The 21,690-nt window shown below is 39.5% G+C and overlaps 1 protein-coding gene across 2 annotated transcripts in view; it reads left to right on the plus strand.

Moving 5' to 3' along the window:
* The window catches only part of LOC132377831 (transferrin receptor protein 1-like), a 57,248-nt gene continuing 35,558 nt past the window's right edge, over positions 1-21,690 (plus strand). Inside the window, exons 1-7 of one of the 2 annotated variants that reach the window (XM_059944245.1) lie at positions 1-92; positions 8,073-8,130; positions 8,953-9,169; positions 14,850-15,066; positions 16,417-16,560; positions 18,361-18,472; positions 20,969-21,088. In XM_059944245.1, coding sequence (XP_059800228.1) covers positions 8,098-8,130; positions 8,953-9,169; positions 14,850-15,066; positions 16,417-16,560; positions 18,361-18,472; positions 20,969-21,088 — 843 coding nt within the window. In that variant the 5' untranslated portion in view covers positions 1-92; positions 8,073-8,097. Of the gene's footprint in view, positions 93-4,729; positions 4,800-8,072; positions 8,131-8,952; positions 9,170-14,849; positions 15,067-16,416; positions 16,561-18,360; positions 18,473-20,968; positions 21,089-21,690 lie in introns of those variants that run through there. The other variant, XM_059944253.1, reaches the window with a different exon arrangement.

The following is a 21,690-nucleotide window of genomic DNA, read 5'->3' on the forward strand; positions in this document are numbered from 1 at the left end:
GTCTCTCTGACGTCACATCCGCCACTTCCTTTCAGACTGCGCGGGGTTGCTGAAGGTCGAGTCCTTCGAGGAGCCGGAGAGACGAGCGGACGGTAAGGAGCTGGCTTCTGCGCCTCCGAGTCGCCGCGGCTCCCGGGGCTGTGGCAGGAGCGTGTGCTGCGTTGGGACTGGCCTGAGTCTGACGGGAGAGCCGGGCTTTGGGCTAAATGGCGGGCCGTCGGTTGTTGGGCCTCGGCGTGGGGCACCATGTGCTAGTCGGTGCCGCAGTGACATGAGAGTGGGGAGTCGGGCAGTTACAGCCGTAGTAGGCGCATCAGGACAAGACCTCCCACCCCCTCTCTTTTTCACACCTAGTCGCTGGTTACCATTAGGGGTTGAAAATCCTCAACAAGTACCTTATCTGACCATTTCCTGACGGTGCATATTGTTCCTTTTAGCTTTAACCGTTCAAGGTTAGATGAATGAGATATTAGCTTTTTAATATTTTAAATATGGTACAGCGTATCGTAATATGGTGTGATACTAACGCGGCGATGGCGCAGCTGCAGGTGCAAGATGTATGAATTAGATCGATCATCTTCCAGCTCTAAGATTTCCATCACCTGCGTTGCTACCACTCTCATTTATTTGATTAATAGCCAGAGCAGAAACACTCCCAAAATCGCTTTTTTAAATTGATATCCGTACCTTTTTAAAGTAGGGAAAGTTTGAGACTTGTATTTTTATGTTCGCAATTCATCGTACTGTAAAGCACTTAAAATTACATCGATTGTACGAAAAATGCTCTGTAAATTATTTGTGTCCGCTTCATTTAACTGTATGATTTTAGCCAATGTTGGAAATCTTTTGCACATTTTATCGTTTAACTCTGATTCACTACTTTGACCTTTGCAGTGTAACTGCGTGCTAAAGAAACAACTTTAATCTGAAATTGTATTTTTCCGCTAATGGTGGGGAATCTCTAGTTTTTCAGTCTGTGTTTTAAAGTCGAGGGTTTTATTATTGCAGTGAACATCATGCGGACTAATATCTCGTCTTCAATTTCACGCTTCAATTATGGTTATATCAAGGTTCTTATATTAAAAAAATTCCTCAAGCCTGGTGTACGACAGCGACAATTGCTTAAGTACCTTTTCGTGAGCAGTGTGCCTAGTTGTTAGCGATTGACTTTAATACCTGGTTGATTTGACCGAGACCGATGGTTAAAGACTTGGACTGTAATTATATGGAATGACATTTAGAGGCATTCTAATTACTTTTTTAGATTCCGACTTCAAACTAGTTTGGGTACATCTATATGGAAAATTATAAGTATTTAATTTGGTCTTTGAGTTTCTGCCCCCCCCCCCAAATCTGTGGATAGTTTAAGTACCTTTTGTTTACAAGCATTCCAATCGGTGAAGCAACCCCACCTCAAATTTTTTCTGCCAAGGTTTTGTAATTTTTTTGTATGCAGGTCAACAAAATGGTGTAATTTGAAGATTAATTTGCAGATATAGAAGGAATGCAGTGAAGATTTATCAGATTATCCGAGAATACAGCTTTTTGCAAACTTGGACTCTTTCTTCTCCCCCCCACCCGCCCCGCCCTAGTTTGAAAGAATGAAAGATGATCTCATTGAAGCATTGAAAATAATTACTGCACTCAATGGAATAGATATGCTGAGGATCTATCCGATGGCTAAGAGTGTGGAATAAGATGTCAATCTCGGAAAAGGAAGCTTGCCATTTTGAACAGAAAAAAACAGAAAACGAGTAAAATACTTGAGATCCTCCAAACTGGGGATTATGCAGGTTAAGTTATTGATTGCATTTAAAACAGAGATACAGATTTTTTTTTGGATATTATAAGGACATGGGAGAAAAGTGGTATTTGATAGGCCATAATTTTATTGAATAATGGCAAAAGCTCAGAGAGCCAAGTGACATACTCTAGTATATAGCATCTGGTCAGTACTATACACAACTTCACTGTGCCTTTTAACTATGGGTTGTTTTGATGTACTCTAAACATATCATAATGCCTCATCAACTTGGAGGAACATCCTACACCAACTCCAAATGCCTAAGTGCAGTAAAAAAGATTACTTGCAGCAGCATCACAGGTACATAGCATCATATAAGCAGAATTCACAAGAAAAACAAATTATATACGGTTTATACTGATAAGTAGTTTTAATATTTAAAAAAAGTGCACTTTGGTGCAAGGTGATTAATGATCATATTCTTGCTAAATTGTAGTGATTAGGGTTTAGCTTCTGTCAAACCTGGTAGTGTGGGATTTCAGGCTTCTCTACCTCCTGTCCAATGATAGCTGCCAATAGGTGGCATGACACAGATATTGTGAATGTCTAGATAGATGTCGCCTTCTTCAGGCAGCACCTCCTGTAAATACTACCAATGGTTGTACCTATCGTGCAGTGTTGCTTTGATTTAGTTCATGTTATGAGTTACAGAAGAATACATTCAAGTCTACAACAAAACTTAAGACCAGGTGAGTGCCCCCTTGCTTTAGTGTAGGCAGTGCCGTTATTTGTTGTATGTTAATCTAAAATCTTGTCTAAGTTCTCCTATGATTTTTTTCCTCTAGGTTCCATTGAATCTTGCAATATTGAAGCAGCAGATTATTGGCAATTTCTGTGGTGTATTCAATTTTGCAGCCACTTTAAGCAATTTCAGAACATTTTTGGTCCAAAAATTCCTGTAACCATTCAATAGCACCTTTAAGTAAGACTTACTTGCCCTGTCAGTTTGCTCCTTTGCTGTTTTGTGCAGGTAGTAGAAACGTGCAAGGTCCTGTATGGGTATTTGGAATCTCAATAAACAAATTATGTAAGTTCTAACTAAGGAAATGTCTTTAGTTTAGAATTATGATTTTAATTTCACATGCAGAAAAGAGATTTTAAAAAGAGAAACATAGAATTTCACATGCAGAAAAGAGATTTTAAAAAGAGAAACATAGAAAATAGGTGCAGGAGTAGGCCATTCGGCCCTTCGAGCCTGCGCTGTCATTCAGTATGATCATGGCTGATCATCCAACTCAGAACCCTGTACAGGCTTTCTGTCCACACCCCCTGATCCCTTTAGCCACAAGGGCCATGTCTAACTTCCTCTTAAATATAGCCAATGAACCGGCCTCAACTGTTTCCTGTGGCAGAGAATTCCACAGATTCATCACTCTCTGAAGAAGTTTTTCCTCATCTCGGTCCTAAAAGGCTTCCCCTTTATCCTAACTGTGACCCCTTGTTCTGGACTTCCCCCAACATCGGAAACAATCTTCCTGCATCTAGCCTGTCCAATCCCTTTAGAATTTTAAACGTTTCAATAAGATCCCCCTCAATCTTCTAAATTCTAGTGAGTATAAGCCTAGTCAATCCAGTCTTTCTTCATATGAAAGTCCTGCCATCCCAGGAATCAATTTGGTGAACCTTCTCTGTACTCCCTCTATGGCGAGAATGTCTTTCCTCAGATTAGGAGACCAAAACTGCACACAGTATTCTAGGTGCGGTCTCACCAAGGCCTTGTACAACTGCAGTAGAACCTCCCTGCTCCTGTACTCAAATCCTTTTGCTATGAATGCCAACATACCATTCGCCTTTTTCACCGTCTGCTGTAACTGCATGCCCACCCTCAATGACTGGTGTACAATGACACCCAGGTCTCGTTGCACCTCCCCTTTTCCTAATCGGCCACCACTCAGATAATAATCTGTTTTCCTTTTCTTGCAACCAGAGTGGATAACCTCACATTTATCCACATTAAATTGCATCTGCCATGAATTTGCCCACTCACCTAACCTATCCAAGTCACCCTGCATCCTCCTCACAGCTAACACCGCTGCCCAGCTTCATGTCATCCGCAAACTTGGAGAAGCTGCATTTAATTCCCTTGTCTAAATTATTAATATATATTGTAAACAACTGGGGTCCCAGCATTGAGCCTTGCAGTACCTCACTAGTCACTGCCTGCCAGAAAAAATTAGGGGCTTGAAATTTTTTTTAGTACGGGCAGTCCCCGGGTTACGAATGAGATCAGTTCCTAAGTCTGTCTTTAAATCGAATTTGTAAGTAAGTCGGAACAGGTACATACCTGTTCTTATGTAGCATCAGTTAGTCAAATGTTTGTCTTAGTATATGGTATATACCTGTCTATGCAGAGCTTTTGTTTTCTCATCATAAATGGCCTTGTAGCAGCTGAGGCCCTCGGTAACTTTGGTGAACCTCTCTGTATTAGGATCTTGCTCCACTAACTTTGCCATCCCTGCTTCAATGAGATGAAAGGCTTCAGCTAACTCTTTCGTCAAAAACTTTTTTTGGTTCTGGAGTTTTTAGGTCCCAGTCTTCTTCCTCAAAAGCTATCATCACTTTATCCTTTAAAATTGTCCCGATCGTTGACCGACTGTAGCCTAATGCTTTTCCAATGTCCGATGGCATTTCACCTCTTTCCGATCGCTTTATTATTTCCATTTTATTTTCAATTGTGATCATTTTCCTTTTCTTTGATGTATCACCAGCACTTTAAAATTTAAGCCAAATACAAAATTACACACTCAGCACAGTGTTAACAGCAACGTGATCCGACTTAAAAAGGCGGACAGCATTCTCCTTCCTCGAGCTGACGAACCGCTGAAGCTGCGCGAAGTTTTCATGAGCTTCACAAAGTAGTGCGTTCGTTATTACAGACCATTGTACTTAACTCAAGTTTTTAATATAATAGGCTTTATGGCAGTGTTCGTAAGTCGGATGTTCGTAACCTGGTGACTGCCTGTACTTGATTATTTAAAAAATTCTATACTTCTTGGTAAGTGCGCAGTAAATTACTTCAATGCTATTCAATTCTTTAGAAATGGCTGCCAGGTTTAGAAATGTGGTTTGTTTTATTTGGAAACTTGTCAGATTTTTCATTTGTCATTCCTTTGGTCTATCAGCTAACAATTTCAGTCAGTGATGTCGTTTAGTAGATCTCTGAAAATAAGATGGCCTATGTAACATATTCTTCTTGAAGAGGGTAATCAATGATTTTTGTGTTGAATTCACATTCAGTCTTTTTCTATTTCACCAGCTTTTGTACACTACATTCCTACATGTGAAATTGGACATGTCCTTATTCCTCACTGCCCTTGATACTTTGAACTGTAGCAGTCTACAGTGCTGAAAATGGTCCTGTAGTGCTGTTTGCTTGGAAGTACCAGTGTATTTTGGCACAAGTTGGGTGAAATAGGTGATTGATATATGTTGTCTGAACATATTTCCTACTGCAAACAAAGACTGTTTCATTAGTGTGAGGATTTGTGAAAGTTCTACAAATGTTCCACGCTCTGACCCTGGGGTGGCGAATCACCTTTTCTGCCCATTTCCTTAAAATAACAGACTACAAAAAGACCAATGTGATTTCACACCGTGCTTTGCAGGCTAGTTATTGAAAATTGCTACTGCAAAGAAAGTACAGATTATGCCTTTGCCATTGTAGAACTACTCTTCCACTTTTGTTAGCCTAATGTAAAGGACAATTTGTAGTTCAGTAATTTGATTTTAGTTCAGAAACTAAAACATTACCGGATCCTAAGTATAATCCATAATTTGTTTAAGCCGTATCATTGACTATTTGTAATATTGCATCTTTAAGATCAGAGGCTGTAGTTGTGCAGAATTCTGAATATTTAAGGGGAAATTATTACATAAATTGTCTGTATAGCTTTTCAGGGAAGACAGTGAGCCAAGTACTGGATACCAGGATTGGATTTAACTGCTGCGAATGCATCAAGAACATTTTTTTAAAGCACATTATTTTAAAATTTGAAATTTGACTTGTATCCCAATGCATGAGATATGTTAGAACTTGAGGCACAAGACTGCCACTCGGCTGCTTGCCAATTGATTTGGTATGAGCTGCCTTTTAAGTCTGTCCTTCAATTAGTAATCGGATCCCTTTGCAATTAGCTGAGAACGGTGAGCTCCTTGGCCTAAAGATTTGCTCCTATTTGATGCTGCTAAAAGTGCTATATTAGTAGTTCCCATCCTTTTACATGAATGTCCTACTTGTACTCTCTTTTTTTAAAGTATACTCAGTAAATATCTGGTAATATCAAAAGCTGTATTTGTTTACAGAGGCAGAGCTGTTTCACGGAATTCTGCATGGGGAAGGGCTTTGCCTTGTAGCATGCATAGTATGTTTTACTCTATGGAGCTAAATGTAGGAGTGTCAAACAAGCACACACACCCATTACTGCGCAACCTGGCATTGTAATTTTCTTTAAAGGAAATCTGCTGAATCACTTGGATTTCTCCTTTTTGACACCTTTGCCTGTCTTACAAATTAACAATTTTTGTTTCAAATCTTTTGGTTCTAATTTGGATTTCGAAATGATTCGTATAAGCTGGTCAGTGGAATAGTGGCATCTGCACCGGACTTCGAGACGAGTGGTCTCGAGTTCAAATACGGCTGGATCCTTGTACACTTTCCATCCGTGCTGGGTTGAGTATTGAACTAGCAACATGGTCTCGTAAAAAGCAGACAAGTGCTAAAGTACAAGGTTGTTGCCCAATATGCCACAAGGCATGGAAAGGAACAATGATTCATATAACTAAATACATTGGATAAAACATTAGAACATGAGATAAAGAGTCCATTAGACATAGGAGCAGAATTAGGCTATTTTTGCCATTTGTCTGTTTTGCCATTTCATCATGGCTGATCCCGGGTCCCACTCAACCCCATACACCTGCCTTCTTGCCGTATCCTTTGATGTCCCGGCCAATCAGGAAACAATCAACTTTACTTAAAATACATCCATGGGTTTGGCCTTCACTGCAGACTGGCAGAGCATTCCACAGATTCACTACTCACTGGCTAAAAAAATTCCTCCTTACCTCTGTTCTAAAAGATCGCCCCTCAGTTTTGTGGCTGTGCCCCCTAGTCCTGGATACTCCCACCATGGGAAACATCCTCTCCAAATTCACCCTATCTAGTTCTTTCAACATTTGGTAGGTTTCATTGAGATCTTCCCCCACCTTCCCCACATTTTTCTAAATTCCAGTGAGTAGAGGTCCAAAGCTGTCAAATGCTACTCGTGTGTTGACCCCTTCATTCCCGGAATCATCCTCATGAACCTCCTCTGGACTCTACAATGACAACACATCCTTTCTGAGATAATGGAGTCCAAAACTGTTGACAATACTCCAAGTGTGGCCTGAATAATGTCTTATAAAGGCTCCCCTTGCCGTTATTTTCTATTCCCCTTGAAATGAAAACCAACATTGCATTTGCCTTCCATACCACAGATTCGACCTGTAATTTAGCCTTCTGGAAGTCTTACACCTCTGATGTTTGAAACTTCTCTGCATTTAGATAATAGTCCACACTACTGTTCCTTTTACCAAACTGCGTTATCATATAATTCCCAACACTGTATTCCATCTGCCACTTTTTTGCCGATTCTTCCAATTTGTCTTTAAGTCCTGCTGAAATCACATTCCTTCTCCTGCATTACCTACCACTCCATCCATCTTTGTATCATCCACAAAATGAGGTTCCCACAACCTCCAGACTCACTTTCAAGGACTCTTTCTCAATGTTTATTGTTTTTTTTATCTTTTGTATTTGCACAGTTTGTCTCTTGCACACTGGTTGTATGCTCTGTTGTATGTGGTCTTCCATTGATTCTATTATGGTTATTGAACTTACTGAGTATGCCTGCAAGAAAACAAGTCCTAAGTTCAAGGTAAAATTTATTATCAGAGACAACCCTGAGATGATTCTTCTGTGAGCATACTTAACAAATTTACTGATCAGTAAATGTAAACAGGATCAATGGACAACAAACTGCAAATTCAAATAACGAGTATAAAATATTAGAATAAAGAATCCTTAAAGTGAGACAATCAGTTCTGGGAACACCAGAAATTGAATGAGTTCAAGAGCCTGATGGTTGACGGGTAGTAACTGTTACTGAACCTCGGGTCTGTATGTGGTGACATGCATGTACTTTGATAATAAATTTACTTTGAACTTTTAGAAGGTATTGGATCTCGGACTACTGTCATTTATTTGGGGTAACTTTCATTTTTCTTTCAGGTAACAATTTCTGAAGATAATCTGAATGGATAATATTAGAACAGCCATTTCAAATTTTGTAAGTAATTATTTTGGTGCCTAGTTTGTGGTATGGTGATGCAGTTAGTTTTGTACTGTTGAAGGTTGGCAATTGATTACAATTTTGGCAACAAATATGCGATTGGGAAGGAGAATAGATAAAATGTTGCTGATTGGATTATATCACCAGTTTATTATCATGGGTCATGCCATTTGATCTGATGTCCTAGGATAAAAATGCGGCAAAAGAATTATGAAGTTGCAAGATCTTGTTTGAATTGTGCTCTCCGCTTCATATTATTTGATTTTGGCTATTAAGTGTTTTTTTTCTTTTACTACATGTTACAATTGAACTAACCGGTTTTAATTTGTAAATTTTGCATGCACACAAGTTTTTAAATTTTTGAGGATGATGCTGTAAAGAAAGTACCCAAAGAAGAAAAGTAAAGATTGCACTTGTATGCAGATGTTTTAAAAAAATGAGGTACTGAGGGCATTTTTCCAAGGCTTTAGAATTGAGAACTATGCAGCAAAATCTCAGGTTAAGGGATGAGCACTTAGTACTGGAACAAGCTTCCTTACTTGGAAAGTTGTGAAGATTTGGGAGTGTTGACACCAACTAACTGGAAATGTTACCAAATGATACTGAGTATAAATAAGGTTGAAGATGAGATCTTTGGATACAGAAGGGAATGTGAGAGAAATGGGCATCAGGTTGGGAAAGTGAAAATGTAGAGAATTGAATCAGACAGTGAATGGAAGTGTAGTCCAGGCTATTTGACTTGTTCTTTATTAGTTACATGATTTAAATTTATTTTCAATTTGTTACATTGATGACATTAACCTTTTAATTTGCTTTTAGTTTGGAGGCGAGTTACGATCATATACTCGTTTTAGTCTAACACGTCAAGCAGATGGAGATTTGAGCAGGGTTGAAATGAAAGCAGCGGACACTGAAAATGATGAGGAAATAGGAGACGGAATGCCTGATGGCATGCAGACTCGCGTTCGGAAACCTCAGAATAGATATAAAGGAATCATGAAAAATTTGGTGTTTGTTCTTTTCTTTGTTACAATAGGTAAGAACGGCCTTTTATATGTGATACTTGTTTTCCTCTTCCCTTCCAAACTGTGTATGTTTTGTAACTTTTGTTATTAAAGTCTGATTTTTAATTTGCTGTTAGGAATTCACAATTACTGATACATTGTGTACTTTTGTTTTAAATTTCATTGAAAGATGTGGGTTGCTAGGTTAATTGACACAAAATTGCCCTTTTGGTATGTTGGTAAATGGTAGATGGGGGCTTGAGGGGAGTAGAATAGAAATAGTGCCAATGGGGTTTGATAGCATTGTGGACAAGATGGGCCAAAGGTACCATTTCCTTGCTGTATGGCTATCTGTATTGCAAAGTTTGTATTACTTCATCACAGCTTGTCTTCTATTTTTCATGTTGTCATTAAATTTTGATGCCATGTATCCTGCCCTCTTGTCTCAGTCATCAACATAAGTAGTAGATAACGGTGATCCAATAATTGATCCCTGGCATAGTTCACTAATTACATCCTAACAAGCAGAAATAGACTCATTTATTTCTATTCTATCCTCTTTGAACCAATTTTCAAGCCCAACGAATACACTTCATCCAATACTACAAATATTGCACTTCTGTTTTCAGTCTATTATGTGGCACTTTGTCAAGTGCCATTTGGAAGTCCAACTACACCACATCAACAAGTTCCCTTCCTCTGTTTTATAACCATATAACCATAAAACAATTACAGCATGGAAGCAGGCCATCTCGGCCCTTCTAGTCAGTGCGGAACGCTTACTCTCACCTAGTCCCACCTACCTGCACTCAGACCATAACCCTCCATTCTTTTCCTGACCATATACCGATCCAATTTTTCTTAAATGACAAAATCGAACCTGCCTCTACCACTTCTACTGGAAGTTCATTCCACACAGCTACCACTTTCTGAGTAAAGAAGTTCCCCCTTGTGTTACCCCTAAACTTTTGCTCCTTAACTCTCAACTCATGCCCTCTTGTTTGAATCTCCCCTACTCTCAATGGAAAAAGCCTATCCACACCGACTCTTATCTATCCCCCGCATAATTTTAAATACCTCTATCAAGTCCCCCCCCCCCCCCAACCTTCTACACCCCAAAGAATAAAGACCTAACTTGTTCAACCTTTCTCTGTAACTTAGGTGCTGAAACCCAGGTAACATTCTAGTAAATCTCCTCTGTACTCTGTCTATTTTGTTGACATCTTTCCTATAATTTGGTGACCAGAATTGTACACAGTACTCCCAAATTTGGCCTCACCAATGCCTTGTACAATTTTAACATTACATCCCAACTCCTATACTCAATGCTCTGATTTATAAAGGCCAGCATACCAAAAGCTTTCTTCACCACCTTATCCACATGAGACTCCTCCTTCAGGAAACTATGCACCATTATTCCTAGATCACTCTGTTCTACTGCATTCCTCAATGCCCTACCATTTACCATGTATGTCCTATTTTGATTAGTCCTACCAAAATGTAGCACCTCACACTTATCAGCATTAAACTCCACCTGCCATCTTTCAACCCACTCTTCTAACTGGCCTAAATCTCTCTGCAAGCTTTGAAAACCTCCTTCATTTTCCACAACTCTACCTATCTTAGTATCATCTGCATACCTACTAATCCAATTTACCACCCCATCATCCAGATCATTAATGTATATGACAAACAACACTGGACCCAGTTACAGATCCCTGAGGCACATCACTAGTCACCGGCCTCCAACCTGACGGTTACCCATCACTACTCTCTGGCATCTCCAGTCCAGCCACTGTCGAATTCAATTTCTACTTCAATATTAATATCTAACGATTGAACCTTCCTAACTAATCTTCCATGTGGAACCTTGTCAAAGGCCTTACTGAAGTCCATATAGACAACATCCACTGCTTTACCCTTGTCAACTTTCCTAGTAACCTCTTCAAAAAATTCAATAAGATTTGTCAAACATGACCTTCCATGCGCAAATCCATGTTGACTATTCCTAATCAGACCTTGTCTATCCAGATAATTATATATACCATCTCTAAGAATACTTTCCATTAATTTACCCACCACTGACGACAAACTTACAGACCGATAATTGCCAGGTTTACTCTTAGAACCCTTTTTAAACAATGGAACCACATGAGCAATATGCCAATCCTCCGGCACCATCCCCGTTTTTAATGACATTTGAAATATTTCTGTCAGAGCCCCTGCTATTTCTACACTAACCTCCCTCAAGGTCCTAGGGAATATCCTGTCAGGACCTGGAGACTTATCCACTTTTATATTTAAAAGCGCTAGTACTTCTTTAATCATCATAGTTTCCATAACTACTCTACTTGTTCCCCTTACCTTACACAATTCAATATCCTTCTCAGTGAATACCAAAGAAAATAAATTGTTCAAAATCTCCCCCATCTCTTTCGGCTCCACACATAGCTGTTCACTCTGATTCTCTAAGAGACCAATTTTATCCCTCACTATCCTTTTGCTATTAATATAACTGTAGAAACCCTTGGGATTTATTTTTACCTTACTTGCCAAAGCAACCTTCTATCTTTTAGCTTTTCTAATTTCTTTAAGATTCTTTTTACATTCTTTATATTCCTTGGGCACCTCATTTTGCTGCCTTTATTTATTGTGGATCTCTCTTTTTCCGAACCAAGTTTCCAATATCCCTTGAAAACCATGGTTCTCTCAAACTTTTAACCTTTCCTTTCAACCTAACAGGAACATAAAGATTCTGTACCCTCAAAATTTCACCTTTAAATGACCTCCATTTCTCTATTACATCCTTCCCATAAAACAAATTGTCCCAATCCACCCCTCCTAAATCCTTTTGCATCTCCTCAAAGTTAGCCTTTCTCCAATCAAAAATCTCAACCTGGGGTCCAGTCCTATCTTTCTCCATAATTATACTGAAACTAATGGCATTGTGATCACTGGACCCTAAGTGCTCCCCAACACATACCTCTATCACCTGACCTACCTCATTCCCTAACAGGAGATCCAACACAGCCCCTTCTCTAGTTGGTACCTCTATGTATTGTTGCAAAAAACTATCCTGCACACATTTACCCTTTTACAGAATGGGCTTCCCAGTCTCTGTGTGGAACATTAAAATCTCCCACAATCACAGCCTTGTGCTTACTACTAATATCTGCTATCTCATTACAAATTTGTTCCTCCAATTCTCGCTTCCCATTAGGTAGTCTATAATACACCCCTATAAAGTGTTACTACACCTTTCCCATTCCTCAATTCCACCCAAATAGTCTCCCTAGACGAGCCCTCGAATCTATCCTGCCAAAGCACAGCTGTAATATTTTCTCTGACGAGCAATGCAACACCTCCCCGTCTTGCCCTTCCGATTCTATCACACCTGAAGCAACGAAATCCAGGAATATTTAGTTGCCAATCACACCCCTCCTGCAATCATGTTTCACTAAAAGCTACAACATCATATTTCCAGGTATCAATCCATGCTCTAAGCTCATCCGCCTCTCTTACAATGCTCCTAGCATTAAAATAGATGCACTTAAGAAACTCTCCGTTTATCCCTAACGGTGCAAACAACTTTATTATCTTTTTCGTCCTTTTCCCCTATGTCTTCGGTCTGAGCACTCCCCTTCTCTTGTCACCTGCCTATCCTCCCTCACACACTGTGTACTAACTTTCTCTACTTGTGAACTAACCTCCTCTCTCCTAATCTCTTCAATTTGATTCCCACCCAACCATTCTAGTTTAAAGTCTCCCAGTAGCCTTCACAAATCTCCCCGCCAAGATATTGGTCCCCCCAGGATTCAAGTGTAACCTGTCCTTTTTGTACAGGTCACACTTGTCCCAAAAGAGGTCCCAATGATTCATAAACTTGAAACCCTGCCCCCCTGCTCCAATCCCTCAGCCACGCATTTATCCTCCACCTTATTCCATTTCTACTCTCACTGTTGCATGGCACAGGCAATAATCTCGAGATTACTACCTTTGCAGTCCTTATTCTCAAATCCCTTCCTAAATCCCTATATTCTCCTTTCAGGACCTCTTCCCTTTTCCTGTCTCTGTCATTGGTACCTATATGTACCACAACCTCTGGCTCCTCACCCTCCCACTTCAGGATATCTTGGACGTGACCAGAAACATCCCAGACCCTGGCACCAGGGAGGCAAACTACCATCCGGGTCTCCTGACTGCATCCATAGAATCGCCTGTCTGACTCCCTAACTCTTCCTTACCCTACCTTCTGAGCTACAGGGCCGGACACTGTGCCGGAGGCACGGCCACTGTTGCTTCCCCCAGGTAGGCTGTGTCGTTTCTCCCCCCCCCCCCCCCCCCCCCCAAACAGTACTCAAACAGGAGTACTTTTTGTTAAGGGGTACAGCCACTGGGGTACTCTATGGTATCTGACTCTTCCCCTTCCCTTTCCTAACCGTGACCCACCTGTCTGCCTCCCGTGGCCCCAGTATGACCACCTGCCTGTAACTCCTCACTCTCCCTGACCAGACAAAGATTATTGAGCTGCAGCTCGGCGCACCTGGCGCAGATGTGGACGTCTGGGAGGCTAGGAGACTCCAGGACCTCCCATATCCGACACCGAGAACAACAAGCTGCCCTCACACTCATAATTCCCCCTTTCCTCAAATAACAGGAAAAATTGAAAACTAAACCTACCTTGCCTCGCACATTTCCGCCTAAGCCTCTTAAGCCAAAGCCCTTAAGCCTTCACTCTGCTTCCGGCTCACTCCACTGCCCGCAGAACTATGCTGCCCGTTGTATAAGGCTGTGTTCCTTTTAAATCTTCTGCACTTCACTGCCCGACGTCACATGCCTGCGCAGTCCCGCCTCTCTTAACTCTGATGAGAGGAAGAAAAAATTCAAAATGGCTCCCGCCACTCTCCTGCTCCGATTCTCAGGCTTCCTTCTCCAAAGTTTTGCTAGTTATATCTTTATATGAATTCATGCATTTAAGATAGAACGGAGAAAATTTTGAAAACTGAAAATTGCCCTCCATTCACTGGAATGCACAATATTTTAAGAAGCTTTTAGACAAGTGCTAGAATTATGAAGACATTGAAAGCTATGGACCTAATACAGATAAATCGAATTACTGTAGCAGTGGCATTAGTGGAGGTGGATACAGTGGTCAACTTGGACAAGGTGAGCTAAAGGGTCTATTTTTATTTTTATCAAATCAGTAATTGATTCTAATTCTATGCCCTTTAAGCAGCTCTAATCTTCAGCTACAAAATTTCAGGCCTTCCCATTCCTTAAGCTTTCCTGGTATCTGCCATTTGTGAGAATGGGGTTTTAGTGTTAACTTTGAACTCTGTGATAGGTTTGCAGAGCTATTGATTATGAGATCACTTTTGTTTAATACTTGTGTTTTGTAGTCTTGCTGCATAAGTGATGGACAGAAATTGTGCCCTTTAACTGAAATGCTTATTGACGCAAAAGGAGACATGACAATGAGATTAGACTTTGATCATACACCCAAAAAAAGTGTTTAGAACGAACTTGTGCTATTACTATATTGACTTAATGCCATGAATGCTGAGTAGTCATCGGTAAAACAGTTGACTGAAAATGCACATTTGAATGGAAAGCATCACAGTAAATATCCTCTGAAAAATGGAATGTTATGAGTTCTGTTTAATATGCAATTCCACTTGTACATAATAAATGTTGTATTATTCTGCTTCTCAGGATTTCTAGTTGGTTATCTAGCATTTCGAGGTCAAACACCAGGAATACCAGGTACACCAGGTAGTTCAGCGGTACAATCTGAAGAACCATTTATAAATTACAACAATACCAATGGTTATAATGAGGATGATGAAGAGGCTTCAATATACCATTTCTCTGATCTTAAGGAACGGCTTCTAAGTTATCTTGCCACTTCTAATTTGATGGCTAATATTCGGTTAGCAGCTATTTTGTTATCATAAAGTTTAATTACTTGAGCTTGGCTTGAATGCATAGATATTTCCCAGCTTTCAGAATAAGCAATAATATGAGAGTTCAGATCTTTTCTAACTTGCAGGACTCCTAATGGTCTGCAGTCACTGAGAAGGCTGCTTTTTCCTTAGAAGGCTATTGGGAATGGATAGTAGTTGCGTCCTGGTCCTGACATTTTTTTTTACACCACACTTAAAAGTCATAGACAATGGAGTCACAGAGTCCCATAGCATAGAACCAAACCCTTTTGGCCCGTCGTGGTCCTACCAACCAAGTACCTTTCTATACAAATTCTATTTACCTCTACTTCATTGGTAACCTACCATTGTATTGGTGATTCAAATCCTCATCAAACGTTTCTTAAGAGTTGTGCAAGTATCTGCCACTACCACTATCTTAAAGCAGAGCATTCCAGATTGTGGTCACTGCAAAGGTGAAAAGATTTCTTCTGCTGATTCTCGCAAGATCTCTTATTTCTTACTTTAAAAATGTCTTCTGATTTTAGACGCCTTCATCATTATTTGCCTATCTGTGCGTCTCAGTTTTGTACACTTCATATCAGACCCCTCTCTATAATATTTTTTTAATCAACATGGTCTAGAATTTCACTGTTATAACTTTAATCTTCAGCTACAATGCTTTTCTGTTGGTGAATACAAATGAAATGAATTCATAGAAACATAGAAAGCCTGCAGCACAATACAAGGCCCTTCAGCCCACAAAGTTGTGCCGAACATGTCCTTACCTTAAATTACTAACGTTATCCATAGCCCTCTATTTAAGCTCCATCTACATATCTAAAAGTCTTAAAATACCCCATTGTCGCCGCCAGCCCATTCCATGCATTCACCACTCTCTGCGTAAAAGAAAAAACTTACCCCTGATATCTTCTCTGTAGCTATTCTCAAGCACCTTAAAACTGTGCCCTCTTGTGGCAACCATTTCAGCCCTGGGAAAAAGCCTCTGACCATCCACACAATCAATGCCTCTCATTATCTTGTACACCTCTATCAGGTCACCTCTCATCCTCCGCCACTCCAAGGAGAAAAGGCCGAGTTCACTCATCCTGTTTTCAGAAGGCATGCTCCCTGATCCAGGCAATTCTCCTCTGCACCCTTTCTATGATTTCCATATCCTTCCTGTAGTGAGGCAACCAGAACTGAGCACAGTACTCCCAAGTGGGTCTGATCAGGGTCCTGTATAGCTGCAACGTTACCTCTCGGCTCCTAAATTCAATTCCACGATTGAAAATGATCATGTTTTATTTTCCTATTGATGTAAACGCAAATTGTTGACTGGCATCTGTTGTTTGCAGGCGCATTTCTGAAACTGATGATCATCAGACTGGTTCCAGTGGTGATCTGATTAACACCCGTTATGTCAAAGAAGAGTTCTCGAAAATGCTTGATGAGGATAATGTCTGGACGGACACTCACTATGTAACACTGCAGGTGAATAGGTAAGTGCTATGGAAAGATGACATTGAAAACTTCATTTAGACCAAAGGACATGAGACATAAGAACAGAATCAGGCCTTACGGCCTATCAAGTCTGCTCTACCCTTGTATCATGTCTGATTTATTATCTTCAGCATCGTTCTCCTGCCTTCTCCCCATAACCTTTAATGCCCTGACTAATCAACGTATCAACCTCTGTTTTAAATATATCCAATGACTTGGCCTTGACAGCTGTTTAAGTGTCAATGAATTCACTAGATTGACAGATTCACCACCCTCTGGCTTAAGAAATTCCTCCTCACATCTCTTCTAAATGGACATCCCTCTATTTTGAGGCTGTGCCCTCTGGACTTAAGCGCCCCCACTATAGGAAGCATCTTCTCCATATCCGCTCTATCCTGACATTTCAATGTTCGATAGGTTTCAATGAGATGTTCCCTCATTCTTCCAGTGAGTACAGCCCCAGAGCAATCAAACGCTTCTGACATCTTAACCCTTTCATTCCTGGAATCATTCTCATGATCCTTTAATGCCACCTCATCTTTTCTTGAATTAGGGGCCCAGAACTGCTTAGAATACTCCCAACTATGGTCTGATCAATGCTTTTTAAAGCCTCAGTATTACATCCTTTTATATTTGAGTCCTCTTGAAATGAATCTAACATTTCATTTGCCTTCATTACCTCTGGTTTAGCTTTGAATTTAGGCTCAATAGTTAAATTTTACAAGTTGATAATTTGAACACAGATAAGAAGATTGAATCTTGCAGTTGAAAAGTTTGGCCACTATTTGACTTCAATGGACCTAAATTTTTCAGCGAGTTAACAGTCGTTTATTTAGTCGTTAAACACGGGCAGAAATAAATACCTCAGCAGGAATCAAGAAGCAGTACAGGAGCAGGCAGATTGACCCAGGATGTTTTGCTGAACTAATTAACCTAATTACACCTAATCCTTTTTGCACATGGCTCATATCCCTCTATTCTGTGCATATCCAGAGAACCTTTTAAATGTCTTCTGGGCATTCTAAAGAAAACAGATACTTCTGAGGCCCGCAGATTCAAAAAGCTCCCATTGATAAATATCATTAAAATCTTTGACAGCCTGTTAAACTGCACCTTGATTGAGCTGGCAGTCAAGCTATCTAAACATTGAAAAGGCACTGATATTCACATATTGGAAATGAAATTTACAGGTTTTGTTTTTTAAAATTAAAAACTGTTCAATAAAATTGGATCATTAAGTCTGTTCTTCAGTTTTAGATAAATATTCCTGTGTTCTGCTAGAAATTTTGTGTCAGAGCCATTGGATAAATTGCCACAAAACTTCCCAAGTTTGGAGTAATTTGTTGAAATTCTTAAAATCTGAGTTCCATTGAAACAAGTACTTGTATAAGTGCAAATGTTTCCCAGAATTGGATGGCTTCGGCTGAAGGGTCTTTTTCTGTGCTGTGCAACTGTATGTATCTGTTATGTCTGCAAAAGTATTGCTGAATAACTTCTAAGGCAAAGCTCCATTAGGTAGGTGACTTCACTATGAAATAGGATGCCCAAACAATGGCACTTTCAATTTAGTTAATGTCCACTTGTGCTGAACTGAAATTGAATTTGAATGCATAAAAGGCATAATTTTGGATGACCAGCATAGTTGACATCTTACTATGGCTTATTATATCTACAGTTTAACCTAAGTGCTGAAATCTGATACTTGATCCCATGATTTTATTCTGGTCTGAATTATAGTCACTGACTACTACTCTAAACAAAAATTAATTTTGGCTAATAATTTTTTAATTTCTCTTTAGCAAATCTCCAAATAAAATATGGATTGATGGTGGTGAAAATGCAAGAGAATTAGATTTAGGTGTGAAAAATTCAAACGTTTATTGTCCATACAGTGCAAATGGTACATTCACGGTGAGAGTCAAACTTTTTCAAATCTTGGTGGTTAATTTAAATGTATTCCAATAACTTGACCTCTTTTTGAGACTTTTATTGATCTGTGGGTAGACTAACCAATTTGGTAGCAGTTCTTAACTTTTCAAAATATCATAAGTAAGGTATTGCGTATTTTCTTCTGCAAACTGATGTCCCTTGCTGCTGTAAATCTATAAAACACCATATCATATTTCCACTTTTACTTGGGAATTAAAACTTAGTAAAGTCTGGCAATGTGGGTTGCTGTTCTGTCATACTTGTTTTTTGTTTTCCTGGGTCTATGTATCTGGTTAATGTAATAATTAGAAAAGAATATCAGATTTGACCAATGAAGGAGAAGTGGTAGTTCTGTCCTTTTCGCTAAATTCTGCAGGAAAAATGTCAATGGACTTAGTTACTAGTGAATCATTTTTCCGCTTTATCAGAGTCAATCTTGCTTTCGATGTTGGTACTTCCATGCATTCCAACTCAACTCCAAAAGAATTAAATATCTAATCTGAACTGAAATGAATTGTATTAAATAAGTTCAATTGGTTGACCTCAAGTTAATAGTACTAAGAGCACTCAATTTTCTGCTCCTTAGTTTAAGAGATAATTAACTACTACAGTGGACTTCAGTTATTTGGGCCAACTATATTGAAAAAATAGCTGGATTCCCTTAATTTATTTGGGATACTGTGCTGCCTAATTGGGTAGGAGACTTGTGTACAGTTTCTAACTAGTGTTAGTTGCATGCACTTTCATGGCTGTTAGACGTTACAGCGTGCTTGGAGTCAACAGTTATATGTGTCTGTGTTCATATATCTTTGATTTTTGTCACTGATAATTGGGATAAAGTAAACAGAAAGACAATTCAGAACCATTTTGCTCACTGTGGTGTCAAGCATTCAGGCTTGGAGATGCCATAAGTGGCTGGGAGTGAAAATGAAATGATTGCACTACTACAGCAAGTTAGGAACTATGAAGAATTTGAAGGTATCGACAATCATCTTGAATGACTCAATGAAAGTGAGGATTTGGGGGATGCCATTGTCAAAAGTATTGTATGAAGGCAATCCATTATCTGCATGAGATGTCTGTCTGGACTTTGCACACAGTCCATCAAAAGACACAGCAGAGTACTTCAGATGAATTCTTCTAGAAGGAATTAATACATAGTTTTATAGTACATGTTGGTAGTATTTATTCTGTATTTCAATTATATACATAATCCATTTTTCAAATTGTAGCTGGTCTTTTTTATACCTTTTTAACTACTCTCCTGAAACTTCAGCTAATTCGAGAAGCCACTTTATTGGCCCAAAATGTACTAGTCCCAATGTTGTCTGATTAACTGGAATTCACTGTTATTTTCACTTGCTCTGTGTCACTGTGGTATGTATATGTTCAAAACAACACCACCTTGATTAGCAAACTGACAGTGAAGGACTTGGGTGCATTTTTAACCCTTGTGCTGTCTTCAGTGTACAAAATTTTGACATGGAAGTTATTTTAATATTTTCATTATTAACTGCATAAATAGTTGGACTGATTGCAGTATTGAGGGAAAGGGAGTTTTGAATGAGCTGCCCAAAGAATGGTAAAGAGCCAAAATAGAAACTACTACTTTGTTAAAAGCACTAGGCTTTCTCAAATGCACAATCTGTTCATTGCTTTTTAAAATACCCAACCACCTGAGCAAACTCCCTTAAAGTCTAGCATATAGCTCTCTGTTCGATATGACGTTGCTCCTCCACTGGACATTGCTGGCATAAAGGCTGATTTATACTTGTGTGTCGCATTGACGCCGTAGGTAATACGTACCCTATGCCGTACCTACGCTGTCCGGTGACGTGCACCTCTCCGGAAAAGTTACTCATGCGTTGCGGCAACACAGACTGCAACAACTGTGGTTGGTCCACTTGGTAGCATCGCATTTCCTCCTACGCATTTCCGGTTGCTGCTGCTTCGCCATGTCTGTAGGCTGTGCGTACACCAATGCGAAATAGATGAACCAAATCGTCAAATCTACCTGCCGACATGCGAAAATGTTTGAAATGCAATCCTTCGTCCATGTCACACGAAGAAACTCAACACAGCGGCATTGAAACCCCACCAGCAACTAGCGTTTTGACACACACCAACGCTTGCTCACTACAGTGTAGAACGATGCAGAAGTGAAAATCAGGCTGCGGCGTAGCCTGTACGCACAAGAATAAATCAGCCTTCAATGATAATGTGAGAATTCAATTGTAGCAGTGTCTGTTCTTCTGACATAATGATTCAGTGTGATAGACAGGAATGAGCTGACCAGCACAAGCAATAGCAGGCATAAATGACATAATCTCACTATTAGTTTTTATCATTGCAAATCAATGCATGAAACATTCTTACTATTGTCAGTATTGAGATTTGAAAGATTTGCAAAAACTTGCTGTTGGAGACAAGTGGTAGTAACTCTCTGTCCTTGCATTAATACATTCCCTGTCTTTCTAGGGCAAGCTGGTATATGCCAACTATGGAACAGAAGATGACTTTAAAGAATTGCAGAAACAAGTGGATGTTAATGGCACTGTTGTCATCGTCCGCGCAGGGAAGATCAGTTTTGCAGAGAAGGTTCTGAAATGTCAAACATTGACTAACTTCTAAAGTTTTCTTGCTATTGCTGCCACAGCATGAAGGAATTCATAAATTGTCAAATGAATTGTCATTTTTCTATTTTGATTTTGGTCAATTCAAAATCTATAATGTCCCTCCAATAGATTTCCAGTGGCTGAGTAAATATGCCATTTTATTCACTGTTCTCATCTAAGTAGTGATCAAAACCATGTTATTGAAATCTTATTCTCCAAGTGTCAGATTTTTTAATTAAATCCCAGCAATGTTGTAAGAAATGGACTCTTTGGCTCTCTGTACTGACCATGATGCCAAACTAAACTAATCCACATCCCTCTGTAAATTAATCCTATCTGCCTGCATGAGGCCTATATTCCCCTATTCACCATCTGTTCATAACTGTCTAAATGCTCCTTTAAAATGTCCCTGGCAGTGCCTTCCAGGCACTTAGCACTCTTTTTTTTAAAAAACATAGAATTCCTCTTAAGCTATCTCATGTTAACCATCAATGTCTTAAACCTACTGAATTTCTTGGATAAATATTTTTAGCAGCATTCAGATTTCCCATGACTTAAAAAGTAGTGTAGGAAATCACGAATGCG

This window comes from Hypanus sabinus, chromosome 2 (genome assembly GCF_030144855.1).
Source record: "Hypanus sabinus isolate sHypSab1 chromosome 2, sHypSab1.hap1, whole genome shotgun sequence".
Classification (NCBI taxonomy): domain Eukaryota; kingdom Metazoa; phylum Chordata; class Chondrichthyes; order Myliobatiformes; family Dasyatidae; genus Hypanus; species Hypanus sabinus.